The sequence below is a fragment of the Lepidochelys olivacea genome, assembly GCF_965140295.1.
Source record: "Lepidochelys olivacea isolate rLepOli2 genome assembly, chromosome: 8".
In the NCBI taxonomy this organism is placed as follows: Eukaryota; Metazoa; Chordata; order Testudines; family Cheloniidae; genus Lepidochelys; species Lepidochelys olivacea.
This window is the reverse complement of record NC_140418.1, coordinates 34,074,092-34,095,939: the sequence shown is the minus strand read 5'-3', so window position 1 is coordinate 34,095,939 and position 21,848 is coordinate 34,074,092. Positions and strand designations below refer to the sequence as shown.

Here is a 21,848-nt window from a genome sequence, read left to right as displayed (position 1 = left end):
CCCTCCTCTTGAATGGGGTGGAGTTGGGAACTCCTAATGGCCCAGTTATCATGTCAGCTGGATTTTAAGAATGTCAGCTTCTAGTCTGGGGTTTGTGGAGGCTTGTGCAGACAGTCCTAATGCTGGGTTGGGTTTTACCCTAGATGCAAGGGCATGCTGGAGAAAAGTGGGCTCAGGGTTTGACTTTTGTTCAGTTCTTCTGCAGTCAGCTAGGTAGAGCTTTATATACTTCCTCTACTTTCTTTGGTGTGAGTGACTAATGGTATCTTTTCTCTTTACTACCACAGCCAAAAAGTGATTGTCTTGCTGTAAAGGAGTGAGAACCCTTGACTCCCTCAAAAGCTGGCAGCTAACCCTTCTCAGAAGTATATGGTCACATTACATTATAAGCCACTGAGTCCGTCTGTGCCTCAGGCCCTTTCTCCAGTACTTTTCCTTAGCAATTTAGGTGCAAAAAAAAGAATTGTTTGAAGCTTCTTTGCCTGGATGTTGAAAAGAAGTCAGTTCTTCACCCCTTGTTTGATGATCTTACAGAGACAAGGTGGGTGAGGTGATATCTTTTATTGGACCAACTACTGTTGGTAGAAGAGACAACTTTTAGGTGTGTATAGTGAAGTAGTCATTACATACCCACACTCATCTAGAACACTGAATGTCTGTTCCAGTTCAGGGATCTGTAGGATACTTTTCCTTCCAGTTGTTCCAGTATCACCAGCTGATACTGAGCTATTCTTCAGAGCTGTGTTGACCTCATGTATGTTTCCCTGGGGGTGGTTATGGCCCTGGGTTAATGTGACTAACGAGTGTATTTTTGCTGATTATCTAGTCTGGCTCCATAGGAGCCTGAGCTATATCTACACTGTAGCCTGGAGCGAGCCGCCTACCCCAGGAGGAGTCACTTGTGCTAGCTGTGTGAACATTGCAGCCCAGACAGCAGCTTGGATGCTCAAGCCCACCAAACCCATGAGTCTGAGCTCGGGTGGCTAGCCCAAGTCTCTGCTGCATTTTTAATGCACTAGCTCAAGCCCTGCATGGTTGGGAGAGCTATGGCTATTAGAGCTATTGTGTCGCTAATGAAGACAGCTTGTATCTTTGAATTCAGAATGCAGTAGGAAACTAAGCAGGTATGGGGTGGTACAGGTGTGTGCTGGAGTTTCCTGTTAAACTGCTTGTGAAGTCAGCCACTGTGCCCTAACATCCCTCTCTGTTTAGAGAGATGCTGATGATTGCTGGGCTGCATGGAACATTCAGTAGCCATCATGTACTACTAGCATTCTGGTGCTCAGTTTCAAAGTGAATCATAGAATAGAATCATAGAATATCAGGGTTGGAAGGGACCTCGGGAGGTCATCTAGTCCAACCCCCTGCTCAAAGCAGGACCGATCCCTAATTAAATCAAGTGTATTGACATAAGCAGGGTTAGTCCAGAAAGATAGTTCTTTAGAGTTTTTGTTTGCAGTAGATGACTATTGCAAGGGTCAGTAGTGAGAGAACTCAGCTAAGCACAGAAACCATGAGCTTCAGAAAAAAGGCAGCGTGGAAACTAACAGTGAATGCAGTTAAGGGGGAAAGAGTTTTGTACAAAGGATAAAACCCTCTAAATAAAGTGTTTTGGTGCAAAGCACCAGGCTGTGGACTAGAGAAATAAGGGACACGGTGGGTGGAGGAAGAGGAGCGAGTTATGTGTTGGCTAATATATAGTAAAATCCTAGTGAAGACAAGGTAGTCTAACTTAAACTTGTGCTAGCAGGTCAGGGAAACACCAGATCCTAGGATTCATCTAGCTCTGCAATACATGCTAGAACTGCAGCTACCATGTCTTCATTAGGATTTTACTTTGGTTTGGTCTTCACTTAAAAGTTGTTGTCATAGGTACCCTGGTCAGGCAGGTGGGGGGAAAATGCACACTCTGACCGACACAGCTATGCCAACAAACCCTTTAGTGCAGATGTAGTTGTGCTGGCAGAAGGGGGTTTCTGTCAATGTAGCTAACACTGTTCAGGGCGGTGCTGTTCCTGTGCTGACAAACTCTTCTGTGGGTGTAGGCTGCACCTATGCCAGGGGTACGTTGATGGCTATGCTGACATAGGCTCCATAATGTAGACCAGGGGTTCTCAAACTTCATTGCACTGCGATCTGCTTCTGACAACAAAAATTACTACACAACCCCAGGAGGGGGGACTGAAGCCTGAGCCCTGCTGCCCTGAGTGGGAGAGGGCCAAAGCCCAAACCCCACTGCCATGGGTGGGTAGACAGAAGCCAAAGGGCTTCAGCCCCAGGCAGGGTGCTTGTAACTTGAGCACCTCTGCCCAGGACTGAAGTCCTCAGGCTTCACCACTTGGGGGGGGCCTCTGGCTTCTTCCTCAGGCCCCAGCAAATCTAAGCCAGCCTGGTGACCCCATTCAAATGGGGTTGCGACCCACTTTGGGGTCCCGACCCACAGCTTGAGAACCACTGGTGTAGACATGTTAACCAGAGGGTCCGAGACTGAGAGAGGTCTTTTAAAAACATGTTAACTAACTGTGTTGTAAAGAGCCTAGTGTAGACAGGACAGGTTATGCTCTAATGTGTTGGTTGCAGGAACCCATAAGTCGATCCCTGATGAACACATTATATCTTATGCTGCTCCTCAGATGGGGATAGGCTCAGCAACTACCTAGTAGCTCGAAGTTCTTCAGCACAGGAGAATTGAACCAGTGGAACAGGTTTTTCCTGTCCTCAGGAGTCATTTCCTTTCCCTGTGAAGTTGGAGGACCAGCTCTGAGAATTCTAGGATGGGTGGGTGGCAGGCATGATCCTGGAGAAACAGGGTGATGCAAAGGTTAGGGACTCAGAAGTGCATTAGTAAGGAAGGGTGGAGATGCGGTAAACAGTAACCAAAAGCAGTGTCCCAGTTCCATGTGCTGGGTGTAACTGAGGTGGGTCTAGGTCTGTACAGCACAAGGTAATAAGTAGACACATGATGGCAAAGCTATTCTGGCTCTTTTTTGACCACTTGTAAAATCTCAGTGAAATCTGCAGGGTGTTCCCGAAAGGGTTAACAAGTGAGTGCGATGCCAGGGCATACTTTTATCATGTCTGTGGAATAGATGAGGTAAGCAGCAGGGATGTGGCCAGAAAACTGAGGGAATGGAACAGGACTCCATATTTACCAGATGCTGACTAGGCAGAGGCCAGTACAAAAGAGGGGTCCCACCAGAGAGATTTGGGGCAACATCCCAGACAATACCAGCTCCTGGAAAGGTGGTGGGATTCCTGTCAAGGTGCTGTCCTTGGACCCTGCTCTCTTTCTCTTCAGCATCTGGCTAGTTAAGTACCCATTGAATCAAATTTCTCTTCCCTTTGCTGCTGGAAGGGAACAGCTGTGGTCAGGGAGTGTCTGATGGTCCAAACTAGCCATGTCTTATTATTAGTTACTCCCCTTTCTCCCAAGTTAGATGAGCTGCAAACTGATCGTTGTAAAAGTTAATGAGGCAGACTCCTCAGGGAATGATGAGGGAAGGAGAGTAGCTATCTGCTTCTTATTGTGTGAGTGAGAGCAGACAGGGCCTGAAAACCTACGTACTTGTGACCCTGGTGACTAAACTATTACTAGCCAGTGGCAGACTGGCTGGGGGCCAGTAAGGTGAGTGCAGTACCCTGGAGAGAAACCCAGCCCCTAGTCATCTCCAGCTGCAAGGGAAGGGGAGAGTGCTGAAATTCTTACTAAGGTGCAGTGCTTGGTCATTTTTTTGGATCATCTTTGGCTATTACATTCTTACATAACTGACTCTTCACATTGTCCATGTGCTGGGAGAGGAGTTCTCTTTGAGCCTCCTGGCTGCTGCAGCAGTGGGCTGGTGTCTCCACTGCTCTAACTATTCCTACCCACTGTGGTCTGGCTGCTGCAGAGGGCAGAAGAGAAAGGGTATTGGCCACTGTACTCCTCCCTAGCCTCTTTTTATTTGGTTGGTCCTCTTTCATCCCTCCCCCTTTGAATAATTCCCCTGCCTGCTTCTGTTGCTGCCCACAGCTTTCCCACTAGCCGTATAAAGCTGACACAATCTTTGAATTTTCTTGGTGACCAGGGTGGCTGAACTAGATAGCTGTGAAACTGCCAGACTCATTAACTTCAACTGTTGCTGCTTGGTAAACCTGAATAGTGGCTCAGTTTCTGCAAGCCATCTTGATCACGCTCTTATCAAGCTGAGGTGAAACGTGTTGCTGCCCCGTTTGGGGGGTGAATGGATTTTCAAACCCAGAGTAAGGGAGTACAAAGGAGGACTGATAGAGGAACTGTTCTCCCTACAGTAAGGAGGAACACTCCTGATGGTGCCTGTACAGCAGAGCCTAATGACATGAGCATGTTGGCCACCTAAATCCATCAGATAAACTGAGGGTATTGGGGAAAGGGAGATGATCATGAGGATGAATGCCTACTAGCCAGCAAATAATCTCCAACAACTGCATTCAGGACTGCTGAGCCTGTGAGCCCTTATGTGAATCCATCCTTACAGGGCTGGAAGAGAAGGGTGATGGAGCTGTAGCAGCAGCTCTGCACCCGAGTAGAGGGATTCCCTTTCAGGGGAAATGGATCTTGCTAAATGCTGTTGAAGGGAAATAGATCTTACTAAATGTTGTTGAAATGGGGGGCAAAGCAGAAACTTGGAAGGAGTGTTGTGGGGGCTGATAGTGTCTGCAAACACAAGTAAGGCTGACAAATGGATGGGTAAGAGTTGAGGGCAGTAGCCGGTGAAGTGACTGTGGAATACCCCTGACCCTCTAGGATTGTATAGTAGCTTTACTGGCCCATGATAGATCAGGTTTGCTTTTCTTCCAAACTAAGTAAATAGCCTTAAAAAGAGGGGTTCACTTGGGAACTAAAGCAGATGCTTCCTTTCATAGCAAAAGGAGAAATTGACCTGTTCAGAAGCAATTCTGCACCTAATCCTAAGAACTAAACCAACCGGGGTGGGCCGGGGGGAGTCTTAGTGATCGGGATCATCCCTGTGAAGGCAGAGCCGTGCAAGCTCTTGAAGAGACCTGCTGGATAGCATGCATCTCCCTGCATGTCTTAGATGTAGGAAAGTAAACACAGTAAATACAGGTTTCAGAGTAACAGCCGTGTTAGTCTGTATTCGCAAAAAGAAAAGGAGTACTTGTGGCACCTTAGAGACTAACCAATTTATTTGAGCATAAGCTTTTGTGAGGCATCCGATGAAGTGAGCTGTAGCTCACGAAAGCTTATGCTCAAATAAATTGGTTAGTCTCTAAGGTGCCACAAGTCCTCCTTTTCTTTTCACAGTAAATACAAAGTGAGGTAAAAAGACTGAGGTTCAAAGTTGCATGCAGGAATGCCTGCAAAATAGCATACTTAATAGCTGATCTGTTTCAAAACTGGTTATACTTATAACTTAACAAAAGGTGGTACCCAGTATGTGTTGCAGAAAGCTGCCATTGTTTCTGAATTTTCCTCTGACCCATCAGGCAACTTACTGACCCATGTGGAATGGCCCAGTTACAGGAGTTGCCTCAGGCTGCCATTGCTTTCCAGCCCTGTGCTACACTAATTGAAATCCATTCTGGGTAATGGCACGCTGTCAAAGCTGGGAGGGCTTGAATTAGATCTACATGCATTGTTTTGGTGCATGTTCGTACCATGCCAGTCTTGTGAGCTGGCAAGACTTTTTGGGCCCCCTGGAAGTTCACGTACCCTGCTGGCTCTGGAGAAAAGGCAGATTTAGTAGTTGGTGTGATATTGGCATGACGGGCCTCTTAACAAATGACCCATAACTTTTATTAAGTGGGGATTTTGTATGCTTCATAGCACTAACCTTGAACAGCTGACGTTACGCTCCTGTAAGAATGAATGGGCACTCTGTTTTGAGTGAGATGTCCCTTTACACTTTTGCCTAGTTCCTGTCCTGTCTGAGGACAGGGCTCTGGCTAAAGGAAAAGGTTCAGTAGGGGCATGCTGGCATTTTGTTGGTGTGTACGAGAGAGACGGCTTGTCTGTTTTGATGAAGATAATAAAGAATATATCAAAATTCAGCAACATGAGTATTTAAACTACTTATCGAAACAACAGATCTTCCTGGCTGTGAATGGCTCACTCTATCAATAGCAGGCATAGCATAAGGCCTTGTTAATACTGGGTTATGCTGCCTCAACTACACTGGTCTAGTTAATGCAGTACAGCCCTCCCTAGTGTGGATCCCCTCTGGCTATTTCTGTGTTGGGCGGATGGATTGGAGAACAGGTATTAGGCACCTTTATAGCAGTATAATTGCATCCACATGAGGGTTTGTACTGATACCGCTATTTCAGTAAACCCGCCCCTTCCCCCCCCCCAAAACAAAAAATAAAAAACCTGACAGTTATACTGATCAACATCCAAGTGGAGGCCAGGCTTAAGAAGGAACAAGCTGCAGTACCCGTTCTCATTTTGCACACACTCTTCTGGCGCTCTCCCCACAAGCAAAGCCCTTGCAGCTTGAATTGGTATCCTCATTTCCATCTTGACCCTACCCCACCTCTGGATCCTGGTGAGTGGGAGCTGGAAAACTCACTCTGTCTGGTTGAATAGGAAACTTTCTCAGTCCTGAGTCTGCAGCTTTCCCTGAACGTTATCCACTTCCGCAGAATCTAAGCTTTCCTCTTAGTGTCCCTTGTGGTTCTGGAAAAGCTCCCAAAGGTGAGCAGGAGTGTAAGCAGTTCTGTCTTCCTGAGCCTGCACTGCAGCCATCCAGCTCCTGTGTTGTTGCTGCTTAGAACTCTACCGAAATGCAGCAAAGTGCAAACTGACCAGAGCCTTGTCCATTGGGTCTGCTGCTGGGCATACCCCCAGGGTAGCTGTGAAACTCTGTAAAAAAATCAAATAGGCTTTACCTTGCTGCAGCAGGGCAAACTCTGAGCAACAGAGGCCAGCAGTAGACTGCTCACTGAGGAGAACCTGAAATCTGAGACTGGGGAAGGCTGGGTTAGCAGAGACCGCTCATGCAGCGAATGGAAGAGCTTTGGGAGGGGAGAGGATCACATAGAACAGCAGCCAGAGGTAGGAGGGAAGTATCTGTATCACAAAGGCTACAAAATTGCCTGGGAATGGCACCCTGATAGGAATCCCAGCGCTTCTAGGGCAGTGTGGTTTGACTGATCACCTAGGCACTGCCCTGGGCAATATAGCCACTTATTGCGATGTAATCCTGTGGACATTAGGTGACAAACTGTGCACTCTGTGAGGGGTAGGTTTGAATGGAAAATGGACAGGGAGAGATTAGAAAAGTTAGAAGAGCAGGGTTGAAAATTCAGGGGAGGGAGGTGTAGAAGGCAACAACACATGGTGGGGAATAAAAGGGGTTTAAGGTGATGGGGAGGAAGGATGGATACTGGTAATAGCAGAGGAAAAGATAGTGCCAAGATGTGAAGGCAGGAAGGAAAAGCCTATCTAATGGCATGCGGGGGGTGGGGGGAAGAGAGGGAGGGAACAGGCTGTATTTTAAAAAGTTGACTGCAAACAGGACACAACTGTCATCCCGCAGCAGGACTTTGGGAGAAGAGTGTGACAGTATGCACATTAACTGGGGCTACTTTCCAAGCCCTCTAGTCTTCCCTGTCTCCCTCTGTGGGCTGGAGGGATTTGCAGCCCCTATCACAATCTGTCTTGAGGCTTGGTGGGGTGAGTGGGGAGGGAAACGGGACTCTGGAATGTCTGTGAGTGGCCAGAGGAGTGCAGGAAGGAGATAAAGGTACTCCCGTCTGCACAGTCTCAGAGCATGTCTGCTTTCAAGCATCAAGCTTTAGGCGTCCTCCCATGCACTGAACAGAGTAATCTGGAATTGTAACGTGGTGGGTTCACCTTTAATAAAACCCCTTTGCCTGTTCTTGCATCAGGGTTGGGGCAGTTCCAAAGTAAATGACTCCATATTCAACCTGAGAGAGAAGGCTTGAGTTAGGTCCCAACTATTAGATCTTTATCCACCAGTAACACTACGTGAGATTTACGTTACTGAAGGGAAAATAAGTCTCTTGTTTTGGGCTGAGGGTCCCTCAGTCAAGTCTGCAGCATGTGAGAAGAGTTCTATGTCTTCTGTTTCTCCTGAAGGCTCACCTAAATCTGTTTAATAGAGATGTTGCTTAGCTTCTAGGGAGTTCTCTGAATAGTTACTGCTCTGATAGATGAGAGAAGTGCATTAAAAGTCATACAATTGACTATGTTAACTATTAACCTTAAGGAGAAGCTTTAGACTCCATAACTTAAGTTACATATCATCACTAACCTAATTCCTGTCCCATTAGTCAGCTTTTTGGAATCTCTGTAAATCTCTCTGCCTTTGCTTACAGTGTCCTGCTGCTATGAGATCTCTAGGAGGTAGAGCAATGGCTATTGTCCTGTTAGTGAGATGTTGCAGGTTAGCAAGAGACGCTTTCTCCTTGAAGAAAAGATAGAGGACTAAAACTGACAGTCAGCATGTGCTCTCCCTGTCAGTTTCCCTTGTTCCTAATAAACTTGTCCTGTTAACAGATCCCTTTGTGCTTGAAGCTAAGAGGCACCAATGAAAGTAGACTTCCTTACTTTATGGTTATTCTTGTGTTCTGTGTTCTAATTGGATTGCTAAACAGCTACTTCAGTTACATTGTATAAAGAGTGCTTTATGAAACCTGATGTTGGCCATCTTCGACCAGAGAGCCCATCAAAGCTATTAGCTGTTTAGCCCAGGCTGAAGGGAGGGCTAAATGTATGTTGTGTGAGCTGGCCATTCTTGATAAGGAGTGTTTGCAGAAAGACTGCTTAGGGTATGGCCCTTTTTTGGTAGCCAGACTTCAGGTTAAAGCAGGGGTTCTCAAACTTCATTGCGCCACAACCCCCTTCTGACAACAAAAATTACTACAAGACCCCACGATGGGGGACCTGAGCCTGCCCAAGCCTTGTCGCCCTGGGTGGGTGGTCCAAAGGCCAAGGGCTTCAGTGCTGAGGAGGGCTGGCTGATGCCAAAGCCTGAGCCTCGCCACCCAGGGCAGTGGGGCTCAGTCTTTGGCCCCAGACTCCAGCAAGTCTAACACCAGCCCAGGCGACCCCCTTAAAATGGGGTCCCGACCTACTTTGGGGTCCCGACTCAGTTTGAGAACCACTGGGTTAGAGCATGGTTTTGCATCCATGCCCCTCCTGACTAATAGGCATTGATGGATCTATCCTTCATGAATTTATCTAGTTCTTTTTTTAACCCCATTATACTTGTGGCCTTCACAACATCCTCTGGCAAGGAGTTCCAAAGGTTGACGGTGCGTTGTGTGAAGAAAGACTTCCTTTTGTTTATTTTAAACCTGCTGCCTATTAATTTCATTTGGCGACCCCTAGTTCTTGTGTTCTGAGAAGGAGTAAATAACACTTCCTTATTTACTTTCTTCCCACTAGTCCTGATTTTATAGACCTCTATCATATCTCCCCTTAGTTGTCTCTTTTCCAAGCTGAAAAGTCCCAATCTTATTAATCTGTCCTCATACGGCAGCCGTTCTGTACCCCTAATTTTTGTTGACCTTTTCTGAACCTTTTCCAATTCCAATATATCTTTTTTGAGATGAGGTGACCACATCTGCACAGTATTCAAGATGTGGGTGTACCATGGACTTATAGAGGCAATATGATATTTTGTCATCTTATCTATCCCTTTCCTAATGATTCACAACATTCTGGTCACTTTTTTGACTGCTGCTGCACAGTGAGTAGGTGTTTTCAGAGAACTATCCACAATAATTCCAATTACTCATAGTGATGACATACAGTGAGTACTATGCTTGCTCTTGGCTTATTGGTAATGTGTATTGTTACCCAGCTGTGCAGCTAGGTTACTTGGATGCTGACCTTTGTGTTGTCCTTAGGCTTAGGAGTTAAATATGCAAATGCTGAGTGGCTGCCATTCACCCTTGGGAGCTGGTTCTTTCTAAGGCAGCATTACACTCTTTTGTAAAGAAGAGCTTGCCTTCTGCAGTATGTCATGGAGCTGGATAAATATAAATCCAGGGGGTGGGTGTCCGAGACCCCTGTTCTAACTAGTCTTTCAGGACACGAGTTTTCCTCGTGTCATGTGTGTAACTGTAAAGGGGAGCTGGCCATTTGCCCATTGCCTTCCTTGCCTGTCAATTCCAGAAGTGTTTCTTCAAGCTTTTTTCTTCCCCTGCTCTTAACTTTTCTATTGAGCTATGCTAACTGTGCAGATGTGCTTCAGGACAGCTTGCTGCATGTCTTTCATATCTGATGCATTGGCAGTCAGTGTAAAGAACTCTCTGGGGTGCATCTGATTGCCAAGCTCTGATGCCTCTGGGTTTGGGAAAACTACACCATATGATGTCAAGGAAGCATTTGGAGTGACCTCTGTGCCCTGTAATCTTCCTTCACAAGGGTGCATGAAGCACTACCAAACAGCATGGTTCTTGCACAGAGCATCATTCAGGAACAGATCATGACTGAAACTGACTTATCTGAAAGATAGACACAGTGAGAGGTGGGAGTGGGAAACTGAGAAGGGGACAACTTGCTGTGCTTACTGGTGAGTGCTTTGCAATCACTTCACTATTCCCTGTGTACCCCTGAGGCCTAAAGATCTGAATATGCAATTCTGGCCTTGCTTCAGTAATTCAGGATACATCTTGCTCCAAACTGACTAGCCTAATAGTGTAGTGCAGCTAAAATCTTTTGAATTTGGAAAGTACAGTAATTGGTGGCAGAGTATGGTGGCAGAACTAAGTCTGCTAGTGAGTCATCAGTGTCTGAAGTATAAAAGTGTTCACATGGGTTACCAATATCTGCCTCACTGCTCCAGGAGCACCCTGGTGCTCCAGGCCTGCAAGGTTCCACTCAGAACATGCCCATACCTTGATGCTTTGAAATTCTTGGCTGAAAGGTGAATACAGCAGAGTGGCAGTAACTAATTCAGTTTCTGCTCCCCTGTGTGGGAGCTATGGGATATAGAGAGAGAACTTTACCCACCAATGAAGTGCAGTGACCATGGGCAGATCAGTGGTTCATTACCATCATACGTCAGTGCTCTGCAGCAGTACATGGGCAGCCAAAAATGCCATAGTCTGCTGGAATGGTAGGGCATTCATGGCAGCAATACGGCATTACCTGAGTTGGGATCTAGTAAGGAGACGAGCTGTGGCAGAAGTTTTCAGAGCAATAGTTGCAGCTTAGGGACCTCCAGAGGGGTGGGCGAAGGGAAGAGGCCAAACTAGAGGCTTCAGTGGGGAGTTGGTGGGTCTGACATGTTACAAAAGCCCAGCAGTGGCACCGGGCCTAGTTCCTGCTGGATGAAAGTATGAGGAGGTACATGACCTTGTTCTTCTCATGACCTCCTCTCCTCTTCCCCCTCCCCGCAGATGTGCCATGCATGCTGAGTGCAGGAGTCATTGCTTGCAGCAGGCCAGCAGCTGCTCAGGGGAAGTATTGCCTCTGGGTAGCATCTCACTGAGTGTAAGCAGTCTTGCATCGGCTCCTTCACTCGACACCCACCTGTCTCATCCTTGTGGGGCTCTCTCCCACAGGCCAGAGTGGGGTCCCTGTCTAGACAAGGGGTTGGGGGAGAAGAGCCTTGTCACTTAATGTCTCTTGCTTGTCAGTCTCGGTGCTTGGCTCCCCAGCTTGCGTCCAAGGGTTGTGCAGCAGCTGGTGACTGTTCCTGCAGCTACTCTCCAGAACTCCCCTCCATGGGGGGACCATCTCTTCCCTGAGGCAGTCCTTGGTGAGACAGGAAGTGGGGGACCTTGGACAATCCAAATGATCCTCGGTGTGGCATCTTTGTTTAATGCTGCCTAATCTGGCACATGGGGCTGAACAAAAGCAGGGATTGAGTTTACAGGGTGAGAACTATGTTGTGGGAGACTGGGCCCAAGCTGTCACTTCAGTCCACAATGCTGTTAAGCATTGCAACTCCCTTCAGTGCTTCTAAGCTGCTCCAGTTTGCCACAGGGTGGAGTGGGGTACTACAGGGCAGCTGAGGTACTAGCTTTGCACAGATCAGAAGTGCCTTTCAGGGCAAGGAATTCCATTTCCTTCGAATTCCAGTTCTCCCTCCTTACACCCAGATCAACAGTTAGAGAAGGAGCAGATCGTACTTTTGCCACCACAATCCCAAGTAGAGGGTCCTTCTCTTTCCCAGCTGCTATCAGATACTTGATCCCAACTTCCTTCCACCTAGCAACTGGCCCTTTTCTCGGTAGTTGAGCAGCGCATTCCACGTGGTCCAATGAAGATGCTGCACAGAACGCTAGCACCTCCCGCAACCTTCCTTTGAAAGGACGCTGTGCAGAACATGGGGTGGTGCTTTGCATCTTGGTGCACTTGAGAGACCCACACAAACGGTAATGTATTGATGAAAGAGAACATGGGGCTCTTACTGAGTCTATATTGAGAGGTGCAAAATATTTGCCACTTACAATGAGTAAATGCTCCAGATGACCTGGGTTTGAACTCAACCTGTATTTGGGCCCCATCAGTTGTTGCTTGAAACTCGCCCTGTCCAAACTGTTAGCTAATTTCTTGGCTCTCTTTAAATATCTGTGAATCATTTGTCTGCTGCTCAAGGGACATTTCAAGATTCTGATTACTTGGAATGGATCACATGGCGTTTTGCCTGTTCCTGATGGGCTGAGACCACCTCAGGAAGGGCCAGTTCTGAAGAAAGCATTTTCACTTCTCTTCTTGGAGGTTGTGTTAGTTCCTCTCTGGCAGCAGGATATGTCAGCTCCTTGAAGACTGAGCCAGGGCTTTCTATTATTGGGTGCGTTTCAAAGTGATGTTGGTCTATCAAGTCCTGAATGGGTTTGGGCAGTGGCTACTTGACACTGCCTCTCCTTGTTTCTGCGGCAGTGCTGGTGCCTATCTGGGAAATGATTACCCTGTCTGCATGCTTCCCAAAACATGACTTTCAGGGTGCCATGTAGGTAGGATAGCATTGTCAGGTACTCATCCTATAATGCTAGGTGCAGAAAACAGACTGAACAGAATTGGGGCATTGCCTAGTTGAGGGTGAGTGTCGGTATTCAGTAAAATGGTATGTGTATAAGACAGATTTAACAAGAAAACCAAGACTCTCAATGATTTTGAGACTTGTATATGCAAAATCCATGTTGAACACCCATCCAGCACTCTGAGCATAGAAATGTAGAGGTAAAGTAAAACGCCGCCAGAGCGGCAGCAGCACCTCTTCCTCCCACCCTACCATAAACCCTTTGATTTAGAGCCACGTGGTCAGCATGTGTTATACTTTCCCACTAAACACCAGTCCAACGCAGTCTCTACTTTGTGCCGGGAAGGTCAGCAAATTCAGGGTATTTCAGACCTTCGGGGGGCCAGAGCATCCCAAAGGAAAGGAGGAGGCCTTACAGGACTGCCAGCAGCTCCTGAGCAAGGGGATCAAGCTCAGGGGCCTCATTGCAGCTGTGGCAGTATGGCCTGGGGAGAGGCGAGGCAGCGTCAAGTCAGAGTGAGTTTCCAGATACTGTATATTTGCAGAATCCTGCCTTTTCTGAGCCTTCCTCCCCCACTAATGTAGCATTCTTTGTTTTTGCTGTATTGGATTCTTGAATTTAATGGACACTTGCTGAGCTTCAAACACCTGGAGGCCAGTGGTGCCTATTGATCATTCAGAAGTGTGGGCATCTGGATGAACATGCAGTACTGACTGAAACTTTCAGTGCACAGCTTCCATCAGTCTCCCATTTGGCTATGGGACATGTGTCTCAATGAGGCATAACCTGTAAGTCAATTATGTATGGCAGTGGGGAGTTGTTCTGCCCAGCCCATTGCCACCACATTAAACATGGAGGGACTTTGCTTGTATTCTCTAGTCACTTTTGGAGGGAGAAAATACGCAAGTACATCCAGGAAGGCGATTCTTCTGATAGCAGTGTCTGGGCTCGACGGTTCAATAGAAAGTCTTCCAGCTACAGTATGTAGCTAGGATAACTTATCTGCACATCTTGTTTGTGGTAGGCTCTTTGCAGTCTCCTGCAGTTAAAGAAATAAGGGCTTAGAATAGCCCTTTGAGAACATTGCTCCCAGCTTTTATTTCCTTCAACTAAAGCAAGCCAACTCTGCACTTGACTGATAGCATTTAGTTATTGGAGAGACCAGATGGGTGAAGGTAATATCTTCTATTGGACCAACTTCTGTTGGTGAAAAGGGCAAGCTTTCGAGCTCCACACAGCTCTTCGTCAGCTCTGACTACTGACATTCCTTACGTTTGCTGATATCTGCTCATTACACCTTGTGGTGATAGAGTAAAATGGTCTATTGTGGAACAGCTACTGCTCAGTTGCTTTTTCTGTGTATCTAACAAAGGTTCCTCTGATATTTCAGTGTAGGCCACTAACTCTTATTTTATGTAGCAAGGTTGGTTATAAACAGTTATCCTCCCTTGCCAGCATCAGGTCAGTACGGCAGCCTAGAGTGAGCCTTGTTCCTCAGATTTCCATCTGTGATCGCTGCTTGCTCTCCTAGCACTCTGAAAGGAGTGCTGAGGGAAGAATCGCTGTCACTATGAATGATCTGTGCAGTACCAAACCACATTGGAGTCTAGGGCAAGAGGCAGCCAGTTTGCTGAGGTGATGCTGTTTGGGAGGCTGTGTACACCCCTTCTGGAAGAGACTAAACTGATTGCCAACTTGGCTTATCCGTTGAAACTTGAAAATGTGAAAACCTGTTCAGCTCTGCCTAGAAACCAAATCCCTTCTCAGCAAGATGGCCGCCTCTGGTAGGAAGCTCAATTGCCAATAGTAATTAAAGTAACCTTTTACAAGTACAGAAGGCAGCTTGCTCCAGTGCAATGTGCCACCTGTCTTGTGAACATTCATACGGTGGCTGTGCTCTTCCTTCAGACTGTCTAGAAAAGACACAGAAATGAGCACAGCTTGGAGTGGCAGCTCCCCAAGCTGGATATTCAGCACAGCCATGCCAAACTGGTTGTCTAAAATGTCTGCTTTGGAAGTTCCACTATTGCTTCACACGAGAGCCCAGAGGCATTTTTTCTGGTCCTGCAGATTCCACAACAGCCTCCAGAGGTTGCAGTGAGATGGACGAGGCACTTGGGGATACTCCGACTGGGAGGTGCAAGAGGATTTTACAGGGAACAGGAATATCTTTAAGTGCAAGCTGTTGCTGAATGCCTCTGTGCCTGATCAGCAGGGCACAAATCTGTGCTGCTCAGTTTTTTCATTTTGTGCTTTACAGGAATAGCTTGGCCATGTAGCAGCATGATGAGTTACAGATATGTAATTGCTTTGAGACAGGAAAGCTGCTTTCCTATGGTAAGCTATTGCTTTGAGCTGGCATCTTACTAGATTTCTAGTTTCCTAGGTCCACTTAGTATTAAGTTACAGAAGCTGATGGGCCTGCCTCTCAAAAGCATTCATGGATCCCAGTTCGGGTAAGTGAAACTACTTCAGAGCAAAAAAATCGCTCTGAACCCAGAATGTTAAGACTTACTGTGTTTGGGTTGTCTGTTGATCTTCCTTACCTTCCTTTTTAATGAAAAATAATTTGGCTGCTTTTACTCACTTACCCAGCAGATGGCAGCAGAATGCTTGGCATAAACTGCTGAATGGACCTGAATAGTCATGGTAGTGTCTGGCAGAAATGGCTCAGTAAACTGGAAAATGACACTTGAATAACTGAGCTGTCTGTTTTTCCATGCCAGCTTCAAGCTCAGACAGTGCAATGCCTTTCTAATGGCAAATGGCCTTTCTAATGGCAAATGCTGTCTTACATGATGCTGCAGGAACCGGTTAACACTGAAATGGCCTTCACTGTGTGAATGGTAGTGAAGCATGTCAAATCAGAGGAAAGCACCTAGCACGTTTCACATGAACTGGGAAGGCAGAATTCATTGAAGTGCTGGGTAGAAAGCAGAGTATTAATGCTAATCAAACTCTGGCTTGAGCAGAGCAATTCGATGTGCATTCTCCCTCCTCTTTGGGCGCCTTTGCTCTTGTATTGCTAACTGCAGTAGCAGACTACAAGGATCTCTGAAGCCGGTTGTCCCATTATGGCCGAAGATAGTGGGAAGATACCCACTGTCTCATATGTTCTAGTCTGTTTTGAATGTGGCCATGAGTGTTTCATTGCAATGGGGTTCCTTACTGCTATGTTGGGATAGGATTTACAGGTGGCATGGTAGTTTGGCAATGTACTGTGGTTTCCCCAATTCCCTTAATCATGGGTTGTCCAAACAACCAATTTCACGCTAGCGTGACAGAATGAGTAATCCAACATGCAGTGATGGCTCCTGTCTCAGGGAAGCCTGCAAGATGTGGGATTGCCTGATCTGCTTGCTGCCGTAGCTTATGTAGAGCTGTGAGGGAATGGTAGCAGGAACTGGGCAAGCTGTGCCAGTACCTATGTATCAGATCTTTGTCTGAAGCTAGAGTAGGAAGATTGGCACGCTCTAAGATAGTGTGAAATTCTAGGCGAAGAGGGGCTTGAGGAGCATGGGTTGATGGGGAAAGAACAATGAAGTTGGGATGTGAAGGCTGATCTCTGCCATTCACTGAAGATCCATCAGTTATGGATGATCTCATACTGGGCCAGGAGCACACTTATGGAACCTCCTAAGTGCTCTCTCCGTATTTTGTTCTACACCAGGGCACTTTTCTGCATCAGCCTATGATCTCTTTCCATCGCTGTTCTCAGTGGAGGAGGGAGAGAGAGACTTGTGTGAAATCTCCAGGGCTCTGCTGTTAAAAAGCAGTGCACAAAGTGTATAAATCTGCACATGGCAAAAAACCTTCTCCCCTGTTGGAGCAGGACTATTCTTAATTCATGCCACACATAAATTGTTTTCAACTAATAGTGTGAACTAGGGAGATTTCTAGTCTCCAGGTGTCTCAGGATGCTTTCAGAGGAGATATCTGTAGCTGTTTTTCTGAAGGTAGCATTCATTGAAGTTAGCTCCTATTCTCATCAGCCTTTCTCTTAAAAAAGAACCAGCTGGGAGTGTTAGACCATTGCGTCTCCCACAGGTTCATGCCATTTAGTGAGGTAGCTAACTGCTTGAAAGAGTGGTACGAAGTACTCTGTGGCTGCTATGACCTGGAAGTCAGAGCTGCACTTGCAGATCCGTGGCTCACGTTCCCTTCAAGGAATAACTTGCATGCAAATGACTCTTCACAGCTGTTTTTCTGTGTGGTGGTTAGGGATATTTAAAACCAATTAGTCATTTTTAAGGTTAAGGACTTGTTTAAACTTATGCTGTTGGGTCAAACTTGGCCCAAAATGTAGGTCTTGGAAAACACCAAGGACACTTGTTCATTCAAAGGCTAATGGAAATTAAGCTTTTCTTTTAAAAAACCTTCCCCTGTGTGTTTGTCGCTCAGTACTTTGGAGGACTATGCTAGTACGTGAGAATCTGAAGAGAAAGCTGATGAGAAAATGACACCTCTACTTTCCCTCCCAAACTGAGTGGCAAAAACCAGTCTGGCTCGCAAAAACCAATCTGGCTCTTAAACTGTTCTTGCTTGGCAAAGTCAGTAGTAACACTAATTATAGTTAAAATAAAGGGATGTCCAGCTTTTCTGGTAGTTCACTTGTTTAGATGCTACATGCATCTCTTGTTCGTCCCAGGCAGTTACTAATGGGTCAGTTTGAAAAAGAACAGGGGGATGAGGGCTCCAGAAAAGAGGAGCCCCCTGTACTTAGCACTGACTCTCAAGACTTTGAATCTCATGATACTTGGTATCTGTCTTCAAACCCCAGCTCCTGGATTCCTGTGATTTTGAGAATCTCACTTTCATTTAGAAGTAAATTTTCAGCCCTTGTGGCTAGAGAAGTTCAAAGTAAACCCCAGAGGGCTCAACCCAGAAGACCAGATCAAAAGGAATCCCAATCCCATTTAAAGCCAATCTGTGACTCTTTAGGGGGCCTGTCTCATGATTTTTTTTTTTTTTGGACTCTTGGAGTTAGCAATGCTGAACGAGCAGATGTGCTTGCACAGTCTAGAAGCAGCTTTGCAATCCCATACCTGTTTGTTTAAAACTCGTTAGCTTAAAATGGCTTCCATGGTTGCGTGCAATGGGAAGGGGCTTGTGGTTACGCTGCAAACTGTTATTTCCTGAGTCACTTTCGCTTCAGACGTTTGTATAAAAACTGAAATGGAAAGAGGCGCAGAAACCAGCTTAGGATCTTCATGCTCCGTAGCTGTTGTCCTGTGAGAACAAATAGAACTGATTAAAAGATGACCCTGCAGTGAGAAATGTGGAGGTGTGACGTTTGTTTACATAGTTCTCATTAGCCTTCCAATGTCCACATCCTTTAGATGCAAGGTGACCAGGTTGGAAAAGCATGCTTCTGACAGATCTACATTGCTGACTTTACTTATTGGCAGGGGCTAATCCAAATGCTGATTTGTTAGTACACCAGTCTGCTAACAGTGCCACAGTCAGGGAGCCAATATTCTTGTGTGACGAATTTAGTCCTATTAGACGACAAGCAGTGAGTGGTGGAAGGAGAATGAGCACAGTGTGAATGGGGAGGTGATATGCCCATCTTGTCCTAGGGCAGTGGTTTTCAAACTATGGGTCACAACCCAGTATTGGGTCATGGAATGTAAGGCACTGGGTTGCAGTGGCTCTGATCAGCACTGCTGACTGGGCCGTTAAGTCCCATTGGCAGTTCTACCCGGCTAAGGCAGGCTAGTTCCTACCTGTTCTGACAACATGCTGCAGCCAGCAGCAGGTCAGGCTCCTAGGCAGGGGAGCCACAGGGCTCCACGCACTGCCCCCACCCCAAGCACTGGCTCCCAGCCAATGGGAGCTGGTGAGGATGGTGTCTGCAGACAAAAGATACACGGAGCCACTTGTGTGCCTCAGCCTAGGAGCCAGACCTGCTGCTGACCGCTTCCAGGGCGCAGCATGGTCCACGGAGCCAGGACAACCTGCCTTAGTAGCACCGCTGACCAGGAGCTGCCCAAGGTAAGCCCATGCCCCAGCTCCGAGCCCCAACCCAGAACCCCTTCCTTTATCCTAAACCCCTCATCCCCAGCTCCGTTGGGTCATGGGGATCAACAGTTTTCTTAAACTGAGTTGACAGAAAAAAAAAGTTGGAAAATCAGTCCTAGGGCATTGTTCATACCAAAGACATTCTTGTATTCTCCCCACCCTAAGCAATATGTGCTGTCTTAATTTCTGTGATTAGCCCCATTTTTTTTCCTTCCTCAGCAATGGTACCAGCATGATTTCGTTGATCATTCCCCCCAAAGACCAGATTTCACGAGTGGCAAAAATGTTAGCGGATGAGTTTGGTACCGCATCAAACATAAAGTCTCGAGTGAATCGCCTTTCAGTACTGGGAGCCATTACATCTGTACAGCAAAGACTCAAACTCTATAACAAAGGTAACACAGGGCCTGTGTGGGACTCCTGCTTGCTAAACGTTTCCCCAAGGCAAACTGTCTTTACTACAATATTTGCTTGGGCTGTTACAGCAAGCTGGCCAAAGCAGACCATAAGTTGCTGTTCAGTTGCATGTTGTCTATTGCTGCTTTGCACTAGTAAATTTCTCCCCTGCCATTAAGATGTTTAAAGCAAGTCACCCGGGGTTTGGGGGGAGCAGGGGCGGGACTCCTCCAATCCACTGCTTTGAAACCCTAGCACATTTTGTTAGCCTATGCAATCTCCAGCATGTTGGTACAAGGGCCAGCACAGTGGGGCCCAGTCCTCACTGCGAGGACCTCTGAGCACTGTCATGAGTGGGCTCCTGGTTGCCTTTTTCTTTGGCTGTCTTTGTGGGCCCAATTCTGAAACTTTAACAGTTTAAAATGGTGTGGATTCTTCAATGTTAAATCCATGCTTTCCTGCTTAACTTGGCCTTGGCTTATCTTTTAGCCTCTCTGTGTATGAAATGTGACACGGATGTGCAAATCTGGGGAGGAAATAAAGCCTGCCATCAAGGTGTACACTGGAAAAGGGTCTAATTGTGCAGCTCTTATTCAAGCAAGTAGTCTGACTCCAGTAGGACTGTGCACACAAATAAGATCTGTGGGATCAGGCCAGCTGTCGGAGAGCTGCCATGTAGGAATTGGTAGAGTTTTTATGGGGTGATGCTGTTTAACTCATTTCCACACAATAAATATTTGCCTTCTAGCTGGTTTAAGAGCTGGGTACATGTTCTTAACTTAGTCCCAGGGAAGTCTTTGTCGTCATAATGCATCAAGTTGCCAATAAATAACTCTCCTGTTGGCAAGCTCAGTCCTTTTAGCTAGCTTCTAGAAGTGCATTTGTGCATTGCTCCCCATATAGCTATGATGAGAACACACAAATTAGTCCTTCAGGTTTCTTGAAGGAACAAGTGAGGTGGGGGTGGGTAGTGGGCTGGGGGGTGGCAACTCCTGTAATAGTGTGTGGGGAAATTTGAAATTAAATCCATATGTCCTCAGATCATTGAAATCCTGGTGTTCATTGTAAGCAATACTGAATGTAATATTTGGTGATCTAAAATTATGGTACTTCGTGTCCTTTACAGTACCTCCAAATGGTCTGGTTGTTTACTGTGGAACAATTGTGACAGAAGAAGGAAAAGAAAAGAAAGTGAACATTGACTTTGAGCCTTTCAAACCAATCAATACATCGCTGTATTTGTGCGACAACAAATTCCATACGGAGGTAGGAGAAATCCTGTACTGCTCACAGGTCTTGCTGTAGCCAAAGCATGGTGATGCATTTCAAACAGCTGTGCTAGACTTACTAAATAATTCATATCGTACTTGTATCCAGACTCCCGAGAGCAGTAGATCTTAACGGGAAACCAGCCGCTCTGTGTAAATGCTGTGGGATGACTTATAACTGGCTTGTGTTCAGAAATGCATGATATTTGCTGATCGGGGTTTTCTCATGGAGAGATCCAAAGTTCTTATGTCCTTAAACTCTGCTGCAGCTAATCTTAATAACCGAAGTGGGTAATTTTGGCTGAGCCTGTATAATCCACAGGCTTTTCTTTGGAGTTGGTGGCGGGACTTGTCTTGCACCAGAGTACTGTGACTTCATTCAGAGCCATGCTTGAAGTGAGGCTTCGTAAAAAAGAGCTAGGAAAGCTTGGCAGCAAGGTGTGCGTGAGAGCTAGTGACATTAGTGCTAATGTCACTAGTTCTCACATGCACCTTGCTGCTAAGTTTTCCTAGCTCTTCTTGCTGGAGGAAATGGAGCAGCATGTTGGGTGAGGATTACCATGCACTTGGGGCCGAGCCATTCAGGTTTATTAATTCAAACCTTTGAACCAAAAGCATGGCTTTGTTTTCAGTTACTATAAAAGCAATGAATGACAGATTTTATATATAGAGAAAGATATTGATCATTACCTTCTCCTGAGGCATAGGCAGGTCACAATGGATTCTCCTTTGAGGGTCCCTCTTATCCCCCAATGGTTCAGCATATTTATACTTTTTCACATTATCTGACCATCCAATCAACATTAAGCATTCTTACATATGAGCAGGCTTCAGTTTACATCACTTGCTGTCCGTGCAATTTTCATGTCTCTCTCCCAATTGGTTTACTTGGATCATACCATTCAATGCAGGGACTTTTTGTCCGTATCTTGTGTTTGTGTTTTGTTGTACGGATTAACTTCCTCTTTTCTATGGGCTTCAACACACATCACCTTTATCCTACATAGCGCTGTAATCATGACTTACACAGCTTCATAAGGACGAATTTAGCAAGCAACACTCATGTCAAGCAAAGACCAGGCTGAAGCCAGTTAGCTTAGCATAAGTATTACCCTGGCCTGCCTAAACTCATTACACTTCTAGCAAGCACCACTCTATCCTCTGACAGCAGAGGGTTAATTACTACTCTGGCAACTGCCCTACTGAGTTGCATCAGTGACT

At 46.3% G+C, this 21,848-nt stretch overlaps 1 protein-coding gene across 1 annotated transcript in view; it reads left to right on the top strand.

The window, feature by feature from the left end:
* The window catches only part of ETF1 (eukaryotic translation termination factor 1), a gene marked incomplete at its 5' end in the record, with an annotated part of 37,208 nt that overhangs the window by 2,127 nt on the left and 13,233 nt on the right, over positions 1-21,848 (top strand). Inside the window, 2 exons of the mRNA XM_084638013.1 lie at positions 19,183-19,358; positions 20,486-20,625. Coding sequence (XP_084494139.1) covers positions 19,183-19,358; positions 20,486-20,625 — 316 coding nt within the window. The remainder of the gene's footprint in view (positions 1-19,182; positions 19,359-20,485; positions 20,626-21,848) is intronic.